The 19038-nt window shown below is 47.0% G+C and overlaps 5 protein-coding genes across 5 annotated transcripts; 2 read left to right on the forward strand and 3 right to left on the reverse strand.

Moving 5' to 3' along the window:
- Positions 1 to 76: 76 nt before the first annotated feature.
- B0H65DRAFT_451436 (thioesterase-like superfamily-domain-containing protein) lies at positions 77 to 2054 on the forward strand. The gene is made up of 2 exons (XM_062826053.1): positions 77 to 596; positions 734 to 2054. Exons 1-2 carry the CDS (start codon positions 468 to 470, stop codon positions 1691 to 1693), a joined length of 1089 nt encoding a protein of 362 aa, XP_062686661.1. The 5' UTR covers positions 77 to 467; the 3' UTR covers positions 1694 to 2054.
- A 1454-nt stretch (positions 2055 to 3508) lies between these two features.
- Positions 3509 to 4404, reverse strand: B0H65DRAFT_42206 (uncharacterized protein). The gene is made up of 2 exons (XM_062824379.1): positions 4168 to 4404; positions 3509 to 4105 (listed from the first exon to the last, which is right to left on the reverse strand). Exon 2 carries the CDS (start codon positions 4081 to 4083, stop codon positions 3619 to 3621), a length of 465 nt encoding a protein of 154 aa, XP_062686662.1. The 5' UTR covers positions 4084 to 4105; positions 4168 to 4404; the 3' UTR covers positions 3509 to 3618.
- B0H65DRAFT_42225 (uncharacterized protein) lies at positions 4137 to 5647 on the forward strand. The gene is made up of 2 exons (XM_062824391.1): positions 4137 to 4489; positions 4587 to 5647. The coding sequence occupies exons 1-2, from the start codon at positions 4391 to 4393 to the stop codon at positions 5505 to 5507; spliced, it is 1020 nt and encodes a 339-aa protein (XP_062686663.1). The 5' UTR covers positions 4137 to 4390; the 3' UTR covers positions 5508 to 5647.
- Positions 5648 to 5786: 139 nt separating this feature from the next.
- On the reverse strand, positions 5787 to 6733 carry B0H65DRAFT_416578 (uncharacterized protein; the record flags this gene model as incomplete). The annotated part of the gene is made up of 3 exons (XM_062824045.1): positions 5787 to 6179; positions 6233 to 6343; positions 6401 to 6733. The coding sequence occupies 3 exons, from the start codon at positions 6731 to 6733 to the stop codon at positions 5787 to 5789; spliced, it is 837 nt and encodes a 278-aa protein (XP_062686664.1).
- Positions 6734 to 11059: 4326 nt separating this feature from the next.
- B0H65DRAFT_563881 (DNA photolyase, FAD-binding/Cryptochrome) lies at positions 11060 to 13613 on the reverse strand (the record flags this gene model as incomplete). The annotated part of the gene is made up of 2 exons (XM_062830241.1): positions 12854 to 13613; positions 11060 to 12788 (listed from the first exon to the last, which is right to left on the reverse strand). The coding sequence occupies exons 1-2, from the start codon at positions 13360 to 13362 to the stop codon at positions 11060 to 11062; spliced, it is 2238 nt and encodes a 745-aa protein (XP_062686665.1). The 5' UTR covers positions 13363 to 13613.
- Between the last annotated feature and the right edge of the window lie 5425 nt (positions 13614 to 19038).

The raw sequence follows: 19038 nt of genomic DNA on the forward strand, positions 1-19038 counted from the left end.
CAAAAAGGGGTGCTCCGCGTGTTGTGCATAGCCCCGGAACTACAGCAAGATCTGATAATATGCTAAGTTCAGAGTACCAAGACGGGGTGGTCTTGATAGTTGCATGTCCAAGACCCTGGCTCCCGTTCCACCACTTCCATTGGCCGCGGCCTTCTCGCGGAAATCAATCCGCCCAACCCAGACAACAATGCGGTACCTCGGCAATTATGGGAATCCCACTATGGCTGACCTCCCCTTGGTCAATGATACAAAACATCCTCCAAACAAATCTCCATACTGTACTTCTTAACCTAGGTATGCCGACGGTGGTCATATTATTTGATTAATCATACTTTTGCTCGACCTACTTCCACTTGATTATAAACAAGCCTAGTCTCATTGGTATCCTCAAGTGTTTACCGCCGCCGTCTTACATCACTTTCACTGTGTGACATACACTTGACTCTTCACCTGTAAATCCGAACGCAATGGGAAAGTCGGAAGAGGAATCAAAGGAGGCGCCTCGCCCTACCCTCATCAGGCCGCCGCCTGAGGACCCAAGCAAGGCGCCCATCGAGAACACTTCGGAGGTCACAGAACTGGCCGTGATCGGACCTGTAAGTCTGGACTCATATGGCATCTCGCCTTGCCCATCTTATCACATCCCTCCAATGCATATGTCTCCCAGACATACATCAGCCCTGCATGACACATTTCCATCATCGCAATCACCATAAACTGACACCATACGCAGAATATCTTCACCAATGCCCGCCAACCATGGCATCCCCCTGGCGCGCGCGGTATCTACGGCGGCGCCGTGATCGCCATGTGTCTCGCGGCCGGCCAAAAGACCGTCCCATCTGACTTCCTCGTCCACTCCATGCACTGCTACTTCCTCCTCGCCGGCTCCGCCGAACTTCCCATCCTCTTCCACGTCGAGCTCGTCCGGGACGGCCGCTCCTTCGCCACGCGGACCGTTCAAGCGCGCCAAAAGGGCCGCTGCATCTTCACCACCACCATCTCCTTCGTGCGGGAAGGGTCCAGCGGGCCGCGGGGCAGCCAAGTCTCGCACGCCTCATCCATGCCCATCGACGAGAAGACGGGCAAGCCGTGCCAACCGCCTCCGGATGACTACGACGGCGAACCCGAACTCGTCCGCTCCAGCCCCAACCCCTTCCAGAGCGCGCGGATCGAGGTCACCAACGCCGACAGCCCGCGCCCGCAGGACAAGAAGGCGCGGCAGTGGTACCGAGCTAAAGGAAAGATCAGCGCTGAGGGAGGGCAGCAGGCGCACCTGACCGCGCTGGCGTACGTCAGCGACTCGTACTTCATCGGCACCATCGGGCGCATCCACAAGCTGTGGCGGTTCCCCTTCCACCCGGAGGACTTTGGGAAGCTGCCCGAGGACTTGCAGGAGCGGGTGCGCGCGCTGCACGAGTGGGAGGGTTTGGGACACCCTAAGGATATGGTGGGCCGGCCGGAGATCGGGATGATGGTCAGTCTGGATCATTCCATCTACTTCCATGAGCCGGCCAAGGTCAGGGCGGACGAGTGGATGCTGAGCGAGATGGAGAGTCCGTGGGCGGGTGATGGGAGGGGTGTGGTGACGCAGAGGATCTATAATAAGGATGGCATGTTGTTGGCTACTTGCGTGCAGGAAGGGTTGGTGAGGTTGGAGAAGAATCCTGGGAAGACGGATTCTAAACTCTAGTCTAGGCGTGCGGCGGTCTGTGTGGATTGAGATATTAGAAAGGAGAGCGATGTAGAAAGGATTCGGTTTTCCATGATCTTGTGGATAGAGTATAGACTATTTGGAAATATAAACACAGCGCTGCTGTACTGCGTGCCTCTACCTGGCAGGTAATATCATTCCACCCCAATTCTGACCATAGCCCCCAAGGCATCATTCGCAAGCCCAATACATACCGGCTGCGTACGGTGCCAGCCCCAGGTGCCTGCTGCCATCGTTCCTGCCGCCGCTGCCGCCCGGCCGGCACGCCCTTCCCCACGGCATAACAGACATCGGACGACATGGCACCCGCCTCCGCGCACCTTCCCAGACTGGCCCAGGCACCAGCGGGTATATAAGGTCCGTTCCCTAGCCCCTCTACCACAACGGGGAGCCCTGTGGTCTCATGGCGCAGTGGTTACCGTTGATGAATAACTTAGCGTGGCGGTTTTCGTAGGTCTGCAGCTGGGGTATTGTCGTTCGTTCTACAAACCTACCTGGGCGACTTAGCTTTTTTGCTTTTTTGGTTCGATGGGGGGATTATTGAGGATATTCGAAATAAGGGCTTTGGATTTTTCTTTTTAGTTTTGGACTTTTGGGGGGTGGGAAATGGGTTTGTCTTGTTGTGTGCAATGCGAGGAGGGAGTTGGGTGGGACTAGAGAGTTGACGACATAGTACCTAGCCAGTTGCGTATTTCCATGAACTAGGTTTTGCTCGTGACATTCCCGCTGTCTGTTACATGTCACTTACGTTCATCACCATAATGTATCTCACTTACTATTTACTGTTTCTCTCCTCAGCCTAATCAACAACACCCAACCCAAAGTGACATCTTCATCACATGGCTATCACGCATAACATCAAAGCATCAATAAGGTGAACAAAGGAAAGTAATGTATTTTGGCTGAAGTGGATCTATCAGATACCGAAATGTCCTTCTTGGTGTAGCCTGTATTTGTTCAGACAGATGTCCATCCGTCCTTAATCCGACGCACCATCGTAAAGGTTCAGGCTCGTATTTTCTTTCTGTTCCTTCGAGGAACTTGACAACAAGAAAGACTTCCAGCAAGGGAACCCTCCACAGCAATTTCCAGAAAGCCATTCTCCTCATCAGACAAAAGCCCCTTTCCCAAGCTGCTTCACCCGGGCTGCCCCACTCTCGGCGTTACGAGGGGCTGATGTAGTCGTCTCAAACTCTCTTCAATCTTCTCAAAGAAGGGTACTCAATCCGTCAACATCCTCGCTTCAGGTCGCCGCTAGCTCTTTTGGGGGGTTGGCAACCCATCCTTCCAGCGGACTCGCATCGCCTCAGGCCCTTCCTGTGTTGCCACAGGCGCACTTCCGGCGGAGAATCAACGCCTCCTCAGACAGTTGCCGATAAAAGAGGCATGGAAATCTTTGCTGGTCTCTTGGGGAGAGTGGCAAAGACCGTAGCCCTTCCAGCAGGGAGACAGAGAGTGGTTGAAGGAGGAAACTGGCCGACTCCGCGGAACTAGCACAAAGCAGAAAACTACCAACTGCCTCCTCAGCCGAACTCTTTTCATAAGAGCTCAAGACCTTCCAGCAGGAGTCTTCCGGGCTAGTTCGACGCGAAGCCTCCCTTCCCGCTCGACGCAGGAAATCGTCTCGAATAGTCTTCCAGTCCCAGCTTTCTTGAGACCGAAACCGGTTTTCCCATGATCGCATGGCACACGAAAAAAAAAAAAAAAAGGTGAAACAAAATCCAACGGAGCAGGGTAAATGATCGCTCGACGCCCGGGTGGTTACATCCCGACCCAAAATCAGAACTCCGGCCCCCGGCTTCCTCAGAGGCCGGAAGCAATGAGATCAGGAAAAAAATAAATCGGGGAACACCGACCCTAGCGGAACGATTGTCGCTTTCAACGCTTTGGGTATGTGTTGTCGCTTACTGACAACCGCAAACCCTAGGCGGAGCGACGGGGCGCTCAAAACGCTTTCGGGTTTGTGAAACGGATTCGCCGCTTACTGGTTCTCTGTTCGCAACCCCTGGGCGGAACGCGGGTTGGGGTGTTTCGACTCGGTGCTCGACGCCAGCTGGCGCATTGCGGAAATGTGCCGGTTGGCGGAACTGAGGAAACATGATGTGGTCGTCCTGAGCGCATCGAGTTTTGAGGTTGATGATGGAAAAGTCATTTGGCGGGAGACATGATGATGACTTTTTGGTCGATGTGCTTTGGTGGAAGGCGGACGACGATACCCCCGAAGGGAAAGCAGTCGGGGGTATGAGGAAAGAAAAGAAAAAGAGGAAAGAGAGAAAGTGGTGAAGTTGCGGTGGAGATTTAAATAGTTGCGTGTCCGGGCAGGTGTGGATACCCGACCCGGATCTCCGCCACCACTCCCGGACTTGCATGATGGTGCGACCGGGACCATCGCTGCGGGGGGCCGAGTCAGCTTCCACTTACTTCTCTTGTCAGCTCGGCTACTTTCCACTCACCTTCACTGATTCAACTCTCATTGCCTTGTTCCGTTCCTCCCGAATCATCATCCCATGTCCGTGCTTCAATTCATCACAGACCGCCGAATGAGCTGATGTCTGAAACATATCCATAACATAACTCGAAATCGAACCATCCAGCCCCAAGTAAACCGTCTCAAGAACAACTCACAATCACCACTTACAACCAAAAACACAAACCACCAAAAATAAGCGATAAAAGATGTCGGAACCACCAAACAAACCCGTCCTAGTCCAGTGGATCCTCGACACGCGGTCCTGGTTCCCCTCAGCCGCTAAGACCCGCGATCTCGAAGTCCATGTAAACAAACCCCTGAACCGAACATGATTTTCCCCGCGCATGCCGCCCTTCCCCCGTTCGAACCATTTTCGAAACTGCACTAACCCCCCGATCCCAGGCATCCCGCCCCCTCTCCCTCCTCACCCCCACCGAGCGCGCCTCCGTGCTCAAATACTTCCACGTCCGCGACGCCAAAATGGCTCTAGCCTCCGCCCTACTCAAGCAGTACGCCATCGCGCGCCTGGCAAGCGTGTCCTGGTCATCCACCACGCCCGGGTTCACGCGCGACGAGCGCACCACGAAGCCCATTTGGCGCAACCCTTTGACTGGCGCACAACCGGTATCCTTCAATGTGTCGCACCAGGCGGGGATCGTCGCGCTCGTGGCTGTGGCGGACTATCCCAGTCCGGGGCGGGCGGAGGCGGTTCAAGTTGGCGTGGATGTGGTCTGTACTTCAGAGCGCAGAGATCGTGATCAGGAGCTCATCCGCAAGGAAGGGTGGGGCAGCTTTGTGGATATGCATGCTGATGTTTTTGCGGTTGGGGAGACGAGTTATTTGAAGTATCAGGTGTTGAGCGCTGTGCCGGGGTTGGTGCCTAGGGATAATGAAGGGGGGCCGCCGACGCCGGAGCAGGTGGCGGATGGGAAGCTGAGGGCTTTTTATGCGCTTTGGGCATTGAGAGAGGCGTATGTGAAGTTAACGGGTGAGGCGTTGCTGGCTGAGTGGTTGGGGGAGTTGGAGTTTAGGTATTTTAAGCCGAGTAGGCCGACGCCGGCTTGGGATGTGCCGGCTGTTGAGACGAAGGAGAATGAAGAGGAGGGAGAGGATGCGCAGGTGCTCAGGAAGTTTGAGATAAGGTTTAGGGGGAAGAAGGTGGAGGATGTGAATATGTGCTTGCGATCAATGGGACCGGATTACATGGTTGCTACGGCTGTAAGGACGCCAGCGGACCCGAGTGCTGGACTGGCATGGAACTTGGGGCCGTATGAGGTAATGGCGCTGGATGACGTGTTGGGCTTTGCAGAGTCGGCGGTGTAAAAGAGCTGTCGGTTTGGCAAGCGAAGATGGTTTTGAATGTGAAATGTAATACATCAATCCCCCATAGCCGTTACGAATGAATAGAGGTACCGAGAATATCGATAGAGAAAGGACATGATTGATACTTGTGCCGCACTGCCAACTCAAACGGAACTCCCTGACAAGATATATTCCATGGTAAATCAGATCTGTCGGTAAAGAGGCTCCAACAAAGTTCTCCTGTCTCTTCGTAGACCCGCTCCTTCACAACTAACAACAAAAAGCCTTTGCCCGTCAAGCTTACACATTGCCTGTCCCGCTTGCTGGAATACTATCTGAATTAGCTTCTCTTCCCGTGAAACGACCTTTGAATGTCTTCAAACCATCCTTCACTTTTCGGCCTAGCTGATACGCTTGATAGTGAGCTATCCACCACTCTGAGGCGACTCTACGCTCGATGTTAGGCGGAAACTCATCAAACCTCCCCCGGCGACCTTGCCATTTTGTGTTGGGATCGTTTTCCATAGCTTGCAACGTCTTCTTCCTCCAATGAAAGTAGGTGAGGCCAAGAGCATCCGATATGTTGCCCATATTGAAGACAACTGTGAGTGTGACAAGAGAGACAAGACATGTTGCGATTATGAATGCTTTCCGAGTGTTGAATTGGTCAATGTTTGGGACCGCCCAGAGAGCCTATGAATTCCATTGGTATAAGCACAGTCAATAACGTGAGTAAGAGGACTTACAGCGCAGAATCCAAGGGGCAAATAGAATATGCTCACGTAGGTGAGGAGCTGAACGTTCTGACCCAGCCTTGTAGCGGATCTGCTTTCCATAAGGGCACTAGCATTGAATAGCTACATCGAGGACCGTGTTAGCAGCCATAGACTTTTGGAAAAGCTTATGAGCCTTACCCCGTCCCGCAATGCCCGTACGCTCTCCGATATTTCATCGAATCTTTTCTTGAGATTTTCGAGATCTTGCTTAATCTCGTTGCCTTCCTTGTCGTACTTTGTGATGCTTTTGGCAATACTTCTTTCGACTTTCGTAACTTCGGCTTGATCTTTGGAGTTCAGGTCATCCAGCAGGGGCTGAATTCGAGCTCTTTGGTAAAGATTCCACTGGGTGATGTTGTCTTCGATGCAAGGATGGACCTCAATGATGAATCCAATAATCCAGAAATACAGCCTTGACCGGCTGAAGGTTTCGTCGTCAAACAAAAGACTGCAGTAGTCCTTTGGGTTCATAAAATCCTGAACAACTAGGCCACTGATATATCGTTCCAACTTTTGCCATCGAGTCTCAACCGTTCTGAGGGCCTTGATTATTATGTAAAGCTCAACAGCCGTTCCGCTGTAACCATGTACCACATCTGATGGCCATCCTTGTCGATGATCTGGGGCAAACCACTGGTCCCCGTCGTTGAAGAACGATGTGGGAGCGAACGATATTGTTGTCCAACGTTCCTTTTCATTCGGGTTTGATGGATAAGGCTATTCACCAAGTCAGTTGCTTGTCTCGTCCACTTGGTGACAGGTGGGAAATGATCATACCAGGACTTCTGGAATCGTTGCGACAGTGAATACCTATAGGACGTTGAGTTGTAAGCGAGGAGAAAGCATAATGGAAAGACACGAGAAGAGACGATGAAGGAAGAGAAGACAGAAACATAAGGGGTTGAGCACCTACAGTGAAGGCGCTATGTCTGAAGGCTCGGGGCCTTGGAATTTGTACCCCGCTATTCTCTGGCTCTGTTCGAGGTTTCTCGTAAAGATACCCAACCCTGATGTTATTATTCTCGCACGTCTTGACCAGCGACTCCGTGGCTTCAATGTTTTTCTTCTCTCTCTCATCAGCTCTTGTATTCTCGGCTTCGCCTGCGTTCATATCATGCGTTATTTCAATAGCTGGTATCATTTCGTAGAAGGTGATGTGAAATGCGGTTGAACGATCTGAGTACGGATTTGTTGCGCTCGTGCCACCCCTCCGCTCACATGCGAGATGCATATCGATGGCATCGGCAACTGGACATCCGTCACATTCTTGACGACGAAATGCAAGTAGGAAGTAGGGATCCCGTGATCTTCTCAAAGCCAGGGCAAGGCCTCGTATCTGTCTGGATAAGTTTAGTCTAATTGTGGCCAGTGATGAGCGGCATATTACTCGTAGAGCATTGTTTACTTACATGACTCGGTTCCAGCCAGCAGTTCTCTCCGTTGCCGGACATTTTGGCAGCATCCTTGTTCCGCTCTCCAAAGCGATGCGAGCTTCGATGGCTTGTGGATTGAAATTCCACTCTCCGCCCAGCACGGTGCTAACGTAGAGATGCTTCTTTGAGAGCCGATAATCCACACGGTCAAGCGAACCAGGATCAAAGTCTGCAATATCAAGTACACCAAACTCTCCGAGATCTTGTAGGGCCTGTTTCATGTCGTCCAACAAAGATTTTGTATCGGTGCCGGCGAGTCGGTTAAGGTTGGGTATTGAGTTGTGCCAGACGTCTCTTTGCGAGGACCACTTCCCATTGAAGGAGAGATCAATCCTTCCATCCCGGGGGATGAGTTGAAGGATACCCCCGGGTTCTGTCTCCTCAAGCGCATGTCGATATGCGAAAATGGGCAAAGGTGTATCACTGTCATAAGCCCATCCAGGTGCCCACTCCGCACATGAGTTGTGGTTCTTGACTTCAGTCTGAAGGTGCAAACTCTGTCAGCATGCATCGAAGTGACTAGCTTTTATACATATTTTGAAGACTAACCGTCTGCAGCATAGGTCAGCTTAGAGTTGTGGTCACGAACTGTTTATCGGTTTGGCTATCCTGAATTATCCGCTAACAGAGGGGCCAGGATAAGAACACGTACTATCTATGATTACATCAATTTAGTAAAAGAACTTGGAGCAGCTTCGCAAAGGTTGGCGCGGAAAAACGTACCTTACGCCTGATGTCTATCAAATACCGCTCGTCAGGGCTAGGTTCCCAAAAATGAATACCATCCTAAATCTCTGGTGAGTAATGGAAATGAGTAAAATCGCTTTTCTTCAAGGGTTTATGAGGGGAACACATACCCAAAGTCTCCTCTGAGCTTGCTGGTTGATTAAATCAGGGAGTTAGCAATTGGAAAGTCGTACCCTAACAAAAGGCAGTAAACGAAATCAAGTGGGGGTTGGCAACAATGAATAAGTCCAGGTAGGGTCTTGAGGGAATGGATGGAGCATGAGAGCTAACTTACGTGAATCCGTTCCCACAAATCTGTCAGCTCTCGATCTAGCGGAGAGGACATCTTCGTAGCTGAGGCCAATATTGGACAATGGAAAAGAAATTTTCTGTAAGAGGATGCGACCAAGTTGGATGAAGGACAAGTTGGTGAAGAACTGGCAAGAAATCAGTAGTCTCGGAGAGTGATGGGTCGTGTTAGGACAGGTTTTACACGAAGTTGGATTACCCAAGTAAACTGCTTGCCTTCGGACGAATTTTGCTCAACGTATTTGTTGTTCCCGGAAATGATTGACTAATGAACGAGGATTGCTCTATGGCGCTTGCGCCTCTGTGATTCTGAAAAGCTAAGCCTTATCGGATCAATAGAATCAACAACTGAGTTGGGAACCGATTAGCATGACAACCCATTCGAATGCTTTGAGGATGTGTCACGAACTTACGCCCTAGGGAACATTTCTCCAATGACACCTTGCCCTAAGCGAGGAGATGTTGCGGGGATATTCCAGCCGTATAACAAGAAGTTACGAGATGCTTTCCGCTTGAGGGTTGAGGCTCACTCACTCGTGGGTGTACTCACCAAAAGCCGCACACACACCCCCATGAGGACCCAATCCACTGCTCCAGAAGTTCATGGCTGCTTATTTTGCGCAAGCCTCGCTGCAAAGCTGCCTTTCCCAAGCCCAAATTGAGCCACATCGTTGTCGGCCAGGCCAGTTAGACCCATCTTCCTTCTGCACGAGGCTTATCTAGACCCAAGCCACGCAAGGTAACCCGCGAGGCTACCAATCTCATCGAGGAAAAAATGCCAAAGGCGGGGAGAATCGAAAGATGGCAAACTCAAAGTGCATTTGAGCAATCCAAGAAAAAGGGAGGGCATGGTGATCTAGACTTTCAGTACCACCATAGATAATGGAACTTCGATAAGGGAAGCAAGTTCAAAAAACAGCTGAAGATACCTAGCTTGGTGTAGATTTGCGTGAGGAAAGCTCGGGAAGGTACCTCTGGCAGCGAGGGGAAGCAATGATGGATGGTGCCTGCATCATGCACGATCAGCCACAGCTGCCGCCCGAAGTCAGTTGAATGCAAGTCACTACATCGCCAGCCTGATCCAGAAAGAGCGAATAATACCTCGAGCAAGGAAAGGTAACATACGATTGTTCAGCTAGCCATGAGAAAGCGGCTTCGGCAATTCCAACAACAACTTGATCTGGCAGAAGGATCGTCCCATACGGCGTGAACCAAACAGGTAGGTACGATATCTGTACCCGCATGTAGTAGAGGGAAGGTACTGCCCTCCATGCTGAACCCAAGTGAACTTAACGCCCCTATCAAAACTTTTACAGAAAAATTATCTTGCACCACCTTATGTGATTAGTCGTTCCTTCTCTTCACCAGATTGAAGGTTTGACAAAGATGGGAGTGATAAGCCCGGACCAAAGTCTCCGTCTGGATAAAGCGGGAAACAATGGAAGTTGAGGAAAGAGCGTGAGAGCCTCACATGGTTCACTCTGTTAGTACGGCTCTCATAATGGGGATGCTGCTTCGTGCGTGAGCCTGTATTCACTAACAGAGGTACATTGAGTTAACAGGTCCAGAATCTTCCTGACCACGACACAGCTGAAGATCGTTCTTTCCTTTTTCAAGCCCTCCTGCAGAACGAAACTTCTTGCTCGCTTCATTGACTGATTTGATGACGAGCGACGGGATTAGGTACCTACCTCTAGATATGAAAATATTTTTGACAACCGCTCAGCAAGTCATCTTCTATTTATGCAATGCCTTCAACAACCATCCCATCGATCAACTGGGACCAGATTCCCATCATCATCATACCGTCCATTTATGTCACCATTGGGGCCGACTGACTTTGTGTGGGTTTGTTGTTTCAATTCTTTGTTTATATGCTTACATCGTATATCGATCTGCAGGATTTCAAGACAAACATCAAAGATCTATAAATACAAGAGTAAACACCACGCTCTATCAGTAGCGGAAAGAACATGCTCCGCTTTGGCATTTCCATAGATGACCTATTCTCCGTCTTCTGCCGTTGGGGTGAAAGTCCACATTGTCCCTTACAAATTTAACAAGGAGATTCTTCAGGGAAATTCATGTCTTCCACCACCTCCTCCTCTCCAATTTCCTCCTCTCCAAACTCCTCCGCCTCCACCACCAACCACCGTGACCCAACCCCACGCAGAACCCCAGCCCTCAATATTCAACCCAGCTACATATGGTGGTTAGCGTACGCAGGCTGGCATGGAAACGGCGAAGGGAAATAAGAATAGTAGCCGTCCAAATGGTACGTGGTCATCACATTCGGCAACATACCAAACATAGTAGCAGCTGACGGATCCTAAGCGTCAGTCTGGACTTGTGAGGCTACTTGTTGCTCGGAATGGTGATGATGTCCACCTGGTCCCCCATTTGGAGCATACCGGCCACGGAATCCTCCTCCTCCGCCTCTGCCCCGTCCACCACCACGGTAACCTCCTCCACCACCACCGATGTTGTAATACCCTTGAGACGAAGAATATCCGCCTCCTCCACCGCCGCGACCTCCACGCCCACCGCCGCCTCGGAAGTAATCGTTGCCGCGGTGGGAGTAATGGTGGTTGTGGTGGTTGTGGTGGTGTGAGTGCGAGCGCCCACCATGGTTGCTTGATGACTGTGACCTGCTGCTACCCTGAGAAGTCTGTTGCGCCTGGTCAGTCCCTGGGGCGGCGCAATTAGATTCGGATGGTCCGTTGCTGCCACCGGAGCCGTCGGGACTGCCGCCAGAGCGAGAATGGCCATCGCTACTACCCGGGCCTTCAGCGCTACCCTGCGCATCTCGGTTCTTGGGGCCTCTTTTTCTGAAGAAGGGCCGTTTCTTGACCTTGGATGGCTTGTGGTCAAGGTTAAACTTTATAGGCTTAACCGGATCCGTAACCATGATGTTATCCTCCAGGCCTGCCGTCTTCAGGTCCTCTTTGGAGGCTGTCCAAGCCTGGAAAACATTCTCGAGGTTCTCAAAGTTTGCGACCTCGGGAACCCACGCCCGAACGTAGGCACCATCCTTATCGTAGTCAAATGCCTGCTTGACAGGGTTGAAAATCCGAGCCGCACCGCGAGGGTCGTTGCCCACACCGGCCACATATTGCCAGTTGGCCCAGTTGGAGGACACATCGTAGTCCACGAGCAACATCTCGTACCACTCTGCGCCATATCTCCAATCAATCTCCAGGTGCTTGGCAAGAAAGCTAGCAACGTTTTGCCGCGCCCGGTTGGATGTGTAACCGGTGTGTAGAAGCTCCCGTTGCGACGCATCAATGAGTCCCATGCCTGTTGTTCCGGCGTTAAACCTTGCAAGGATCTCCGAAACCTTCTCAGGGGTAGGCTCCTGTCCAGGCAACGCTATGCTCGTATTGGCAGTTTTCCAGCCATGCTTCTTATCCTCGCCCTCGTAATCGGTATGCTTGCCATTGAAGCCCTCCATGCGGAAGAGCTTGTCACCATACTTCTGGTGACACAACCTCATGTAATCGCGCCATAAGAGTTCTATTCTGACGGTCTCCGTACCGTGGTTATCCCCTTCGCCAAAACCATCGGCTCCTTGGTACTTGGCATCTGTTCCATCCTCGTAGGCGACCAATGCGTGGTGGATCTGGCGAGCGGTGACGCATCCCTGTGCGAGGTACGCAGACAGCTTGGTACTGAACTCTGGTCCAAGGAGGCCATTCCTGGTGTCCTTGTAACTTTTCATGCCTCCACTCATGACGAGATGGTCGATTCGCTTATGAGCCAATGTCTCTCCGCCTCTGAATGGGTGGGATGATTCTGCCTTTTCCGGAAAGTCTGGAAGATTCTTCAGGAAGTTCTTGACCGGTCTGACGACGGCATCCACCAATTCCTCGCAAGTATCTGGGATCTTGAACGGTGGTTGCTGACTTGGAATCATGTCTGTGTCGGGATATGCAGGCAAGGCCCCCTTTTCAGGCACTGGCAGTGTCTTCCTTGCCTTCTCGCGCAAGGGCTCTATGTGTTTTCGGTATGTGGTGAAGACATCGGGGAGATCGTTGAGGTCTGTGATTCCTGTATCTCGACTGTATCCCAAACATTGGTCAGTTTTTGACGTCAAGGCACACATTAGGGGAAGGGGAGAACTTGCTCGTAGATAAAGTATTTCTCGTCATCCCATAGCTTGAAGTCTATGCCACTGTTTGCACAAAAAGATGCCACAGCCTTCTCGTCACTCTTCTCCTCCGAGCCTTCGTGGCTTGTCATCCATACAGCTCCAATTTGGCAATCTTTCGCCTTGAGCCCTTCGACCAACGACTTTACAACATCTTTGTATGCTCCGACGCGGACGAGGAGGTCACTGCCATTTGTTTGAAGGGAGGTCTTGAGATCCCAAACCGACTCGGCCAGGAACTTGGCACGGTATGGTCCGCATCTTGCATACCCCCCAACAGCGCTTTTGGGAGCAGGATGTGGGTTTTCACTTTCTTCTGGAACGAAGCCGGAGAGGTCAATCTGCTGTGCAGGAAAGACGTACACAGGAAGGAGGTGTGAAAAACCGTGGTTGGACTCTGGGTTGGCGAGGTGGTGGAAGATGGGGTTGTCTGACAAGCGAAGCTCCCTACGCAACACGTAGATGATAACCTTTGACTGTGCCATGCTGGGCGACAGGTAAGGATAGGGTCCCTAGAGATATAGGGGTCTTTCTTGGCGTATATGTCAAGTCGAGGGAAGTTGGAATGTTAACCCAACCCAGGTAGATGGCGTAAGGTCTGTGATATCGGACGAGGCTCGACGAAGCTCAAGTGGATTTGTTGTATGTCAACTCGATTCGGGGTCGTCTGGTCAACCCGGCTGTGCTAAGATGCGCCTTGACGTATGGGTATGGGGACTTGTAACCTCTTGGGATGAAGACCGAATGGGTGTAAGTGTATAGAGGATACCGATAGTGATGAGGCACAAGACAAGACCCGCAATCGTCTGACGAGGAGGAGGGTATAGTCGACTCAAATATGCCTTCAAGCAGCCGTGGTGAAGCTAGAACTCCTTTGAAAGCTTGTGGAAGATTGTGATGGGAAAGGAGCTGAGCAAGGACCCTGGTAGGCCTGGGGGACTAGTAGAGGAGATGGAGGAGGAGAAGGAGGAGGAGGAGCACGAGAAGGAAATGTGACGACCGAGGACTACCTAGTCCCGGGGAAGGATATGCAACATCCAGACGATGGGGTACATACTGCGATGATGTATCTGTGTCTGTAGAGGTATGTGTCTGCCCGGTTCCTGCGAGGAAAGACCCTGGCAGCAGTTGGCACGAGAACATGATGAGCATCTGGACAAGGAGCGAACCGTGGCATGGATGACATGGCTGATTCTCGCCGGTAGTCGATGCCCCTTTCCGAGCCATACTACGCCATACAGAGAGAGTACCTCGAATAGCTAGACCGAATTAGAAGAAGGCCCCCAGTAGGAGTCTCCTCCGATGGACATGAGGGACTGGCGATGTGTGGGGCCCGAGAGCACAGTGGGATCGTGACCGAGATGCAGCATGGAGGCATGGCATCCAAGGCCATCGGTTTTCATTCCCCTGGGGATATCCATTTCGAGGACCGCGGTTGGTCGAGCCAGTCAGAATGCAGGGTCCCTGTTCATTCCATTTCCAGCCGTTGTGGTTGTTGTCCGTGTGGTGTGTGGACATGTCAACGGCGGCAGAAGCAAGAAGGTGTCGCCATTCCATTGTCCTGTCTGTCATTTCACCGTTAGCATGCATGTACCGGACCGGTTGCCGCATGACCGTGACGCATCTGGATCCATCCAATGTTGTTTGCTAGCTCGTCTTGCAGGTCAGCTAGCACGGCTCATCAACGACACGGGAACATGTGCAAAGGAGCGAGAGACTGGCAAGAACCGAGGGGGAAGGAAGCTCGAACTGGGCTGCTGAGGCTCTGATGAGACGAGGAATTACATCTTGTCCGTTTTAGGAAAGGACAACTAGAAATGGCCTGCTCTGTGTGGTTGCGCCTGCGTGAACTGGAGGGCGGCGGGGCAGGGAGCGGCGCGATTTCAACGACATGTCTTGGCACACGGTGATCGGCTGGGCGCACTGTATGATCCAGGTCCTACGGGAAAATTCGACTGTGGGGCTGGTGGGTCGCCAAGAACCGAATGGCAGGCCGGTCCCGAGTGGCCAGGGTTGTGGACGTTGAGGCTTGTCCCTGGCAGAAGCTGCACTGGGACTGGCCTGACAAGGCAGCTGCCAAAATCCAGGCCAAGAAGTCCTCAACTCCTCCACTTGTTAGATTCTAGGGTGGTATTCTGGCCAGATGTGGGCTAGATGCCAGAGTCCCCAGTCACCTGATTTAATAGGTCTTGGCAAATATAGGATACCCTTAGACCCCCAAACCTTCTGTAGAGAGAGCATTCAAATTAGTTACATAGATTCAATTAATTATATTAGTAAATCTAATAATTAATAGTCTGATATGTAACTTATTAATACAACAATTAGTACGTACAGATAGTAAATAATAACCAGATTATAATATCCCTCTCAAAGCCTACCGAGACGAAAGAAAACGTCGTTTACTTTAAAGACAGTGACGACTAGTCACGATAGGAACCTATACTTTAATCGAAGTATATCCTTAATATCTTTAAGGATTAGCTTTAAGGAAAAATTAAAAAGCTATCCGCTCCAAAATAGCTTTATCCTAATTACTACCTTATAATAAAGGAGGTTAGAATCCGTATTAATAATACCGAGGCGGAGCTTATACATTTCGATAGTAGTATTAATTCCTAAATTATTATTTATTAAGACGGAATTAACTATAAAAACCCCATTAAATATTACGACCGAAACAAAATCGTAATCAATACTTTTATTACTAAGGACGACCTTATTAATAAATAATTTTATAAATTAAAGGTTAACCTCTATCCTAATAATAAAAAAGATTAGAAGGAATTTGTAATTAATAATAAAGCTCTACGTACCTAAATAAAATTATTGATTAGCTAGAGACTATAAAATAGAACTATAAAGGAAGAATATAATACCAATAAATAGTATTAAAACTTTAAATAAATAACGAACTATAAAGTAGTTAACAATTAAATTAAAATAAAAAAAATATACTATAAGGCCGTCGTTATCTTTACGAAAGAACCTAAGAATTAAATTAATTAATTATAGATTTAATTTATTACTATAAATAACGGCTAGAATAAAGGAATCGAAGAAATTTTCATTACTAACTTATAGTACTCTAATTTTATTAACGCAGTTAGGATCGTTCGTCCGGGGTAGTATAATAGCGCTTAGAAATTCGATAAAGAAATAACCGCTAATATTTTTAAATATATAAAAATTTATAAGGATTTTAAATAATATAGTATTAATAGCGTTCGTTATAGGGTCACCACCGGAAGAGGAAAAATTTATTATAATACTTTTAACGCTAACGAAATTAATATCAAATATAATAATTAGAAATATAATAGCGAAAATTATAATATTAGAAAGAAGGACGCTCGTTACAATAAAAGAGTAAAAAATTTAAAGGCTTTAATATTAGGAAAAGAAAATTCCCGTTAAATAAATCCGAAATTTAACCGCGTAAGAGGGGTAATAATATAATATATAAAATATACGAAAAAAGCTATTTGTAACGGCGCTAGCAGACTGGGTCTGGGCCTGGGTGCTATGCGCGATGGAATGAGGTATATGGAGGTTCTAGGTATAGCACGGGCTAGAGGATGCAAGCTATTTAATTAGTTATATTAAGACTAATTATTGGGTAGACCCTAGTACGTATAGGGGTTTATCCTATAAGTAAAGGGGGATGCGAATAAAGGGATTAGCTAACAGCGACCTATATATAGGTCCTACTATCGTTTATACGACTAAAGTATTTATTTAAGTCTATACACTTATACCTAATTCTCTTCCTTTTTTCTTTTCCCTATTTAAAATCTTCTATTATAAATAGAATTTTAATTTTACCTTCGACTTACCTATACTATACCCTTATATTATTTTAAATTAATCTAATAATGATTTAGGAAGGTTAAATCCTAAACCGAATACGATATTAGAAAGATTTATTGTAAGAATTCAAAATACCGAATATTTATAATAATAATACAATAATACTACTATATTAGATATATAATAGCGTTAATAGCCATAAAGGTACCAAATAAACCGAAAACTATAACGACGACCGTTATAATAATAACGTTTCGGATAACGACCTTTTTAGTAAGAAGGGCGGAAATAGTAACGGAAAAGAAGGTCTTAATTCTTCCGATTCCGACCCTTTATAAGAAGAGGATATAATTATTAAATTGAAGCTTAAGAAGAAAGTCGTTATTAGTAATAAAAAACCTACTCCTAAGTGCTAAATTATTGATTTTATTATTAAAGACAACGCGCGTAAGGCCGTACGTTTTAATAAGGAACGCTATAACGGCCTCTACCCCAATAAGGAATATTCTTGCGGTAAGTCTATAATCCTTCGTAAGAAGTCCCTATATTATATATATTATTAACTAAAATAATTTAATGAAGTACTAGCTAATATAGTCGCTAATATAAAAGAAGATGACGAAGAATTAAAACTATCCTTTAATCTATTTAATTAATATATTATAACGGCGGTCGAAAATATTAAGACTTTTAACGTTTGCTTAATTAGGTATAGTGTTATTAACGATTTAAAGTAGAAAATAGAAAAGTTCATTGAATTATTTATCTGTAATTTTGTTCTTAACGTCCCCTTTTAAATATTACTCCCTTCTAACCTCCTATTTTTAATTATTTAATTAAGGAAAAGTTCGCTAAGCTATACTGCGGAAATCCCTAAGCTATATTTTAAGAGTTTAACTTATTATTTATTATAAATATACTGTAAAAAGAATAAGTATCGGAATTTTATTGCCTTATTTTCTATTTAAATATTGAATTCAAAATTATTTATAATTAGGTCCCCGCTTTAGCCAATTGATATAGCGCTACTAGCCCTACTATAGTCCAATAATTAAAAGACTCTTTTATTAAAAAGGAAAATACTATTAAAGGATTGATGTGACGGCGCTAGCGGACTGGGTCTGGGTGCCATATACGAAGGTAGTTTTACGAGGGTGCTGGAATGAGATACATAGAGGATTCTAGGCATGGTACGGTCTAGGGGATACGAGCCCTTCAATTGGCTATGCTAAAACCGGCTGTAGGGTAGATCCTAGTACGTATAGGGTTTACTATATAAGTAAAGGGGATATAAGTAAAGGGATTAATTAATAGCAACCCGTATATAGGTCCCGCTATCGCTTATACGACTAGGGTATTTATTTAAGTCTATACATTTATACCTAATTCTCTTGCTCTTTTCTTTTCTCTATTTAAAATCTTCTATTATAAATAAAGTTTTAACTTTACCTTCGACTTACCCATATTATACCCATGTATTATTTTGGATTAACTTAATAATTACCTAAGAAAGTTAAATCCTAAAACGAAATTAAAAAGATTTATCGTAAGAATTTAAAATACCGAGTATTTATAATAATTATACGATAGTATTACTATATTAAATACGTAATAGCGCTGGTAACTATAAAGGTACCGAGTAGATTAGGAATTATAATAATAATTATTATGAAGACGCTTTTAACGACGACTATAATAATACTTTCTTTGGAGAGGAGGGCGGAAATAGCAATGGAGAAAAAGGCTCTAACTTTTCCAATCCCAACCCTTTATAAAAAAAGGATATAGTTATTAAATTGAAATTTAAAAAGAAGGTCGTCACTAATAATAAGAAGCCTATTCCTAAACGCTAAATTATCAATCCTATTATTAAAAATAATATACATAAGGCCGTACGTTTTAATAAAGAGCGTCATAATAGCTTTTACCCCAATAAAAAACGTTTTCGCAATAAATTTGTAATCCTTTATAAGAAGTTCCTATACTATATATATTATTAATTAAAATTACCCGATAAAATATTAATTCAAACGGTCACTAATATAGGAGAAGACGACAAAGAGCGCGAATTATCTTTTAACTTATTCAATTAATATATTACGATAGCGGTCGAAGATATTAAAATTTTCGACGTTCGGTTAACTAAGTATAAAATTACTAACGATTTAAAGTAGAAAATAGAAGAATTCGTTAAATTATTTATCTATAATTCCGTCCTTAACGTTCCTTTCTAAGTATTACTCCCTTCGAACCTTCCGTTTTCCGGCTATCTAACGGAGGAAAAGTTCGCCAAATTATATTATAGAGACCCATAGGCTATATTCTAAGAATTTAAGCTAATATTTATTATA

This window comes from Neurospora tetraspora, assembly GCF_033439725.1.
Source record: "Neurospora tetraspora strain CBS 560.94 chromosome Unknown B0H65scaffold_1, whole genome shotgun sequence".
NCBI lineage: Eukaryota > Fungi > Ascomycota > Sordariomycetes > Sordariales > Sordariaceae > Neurospora > Neurospora tetraspora.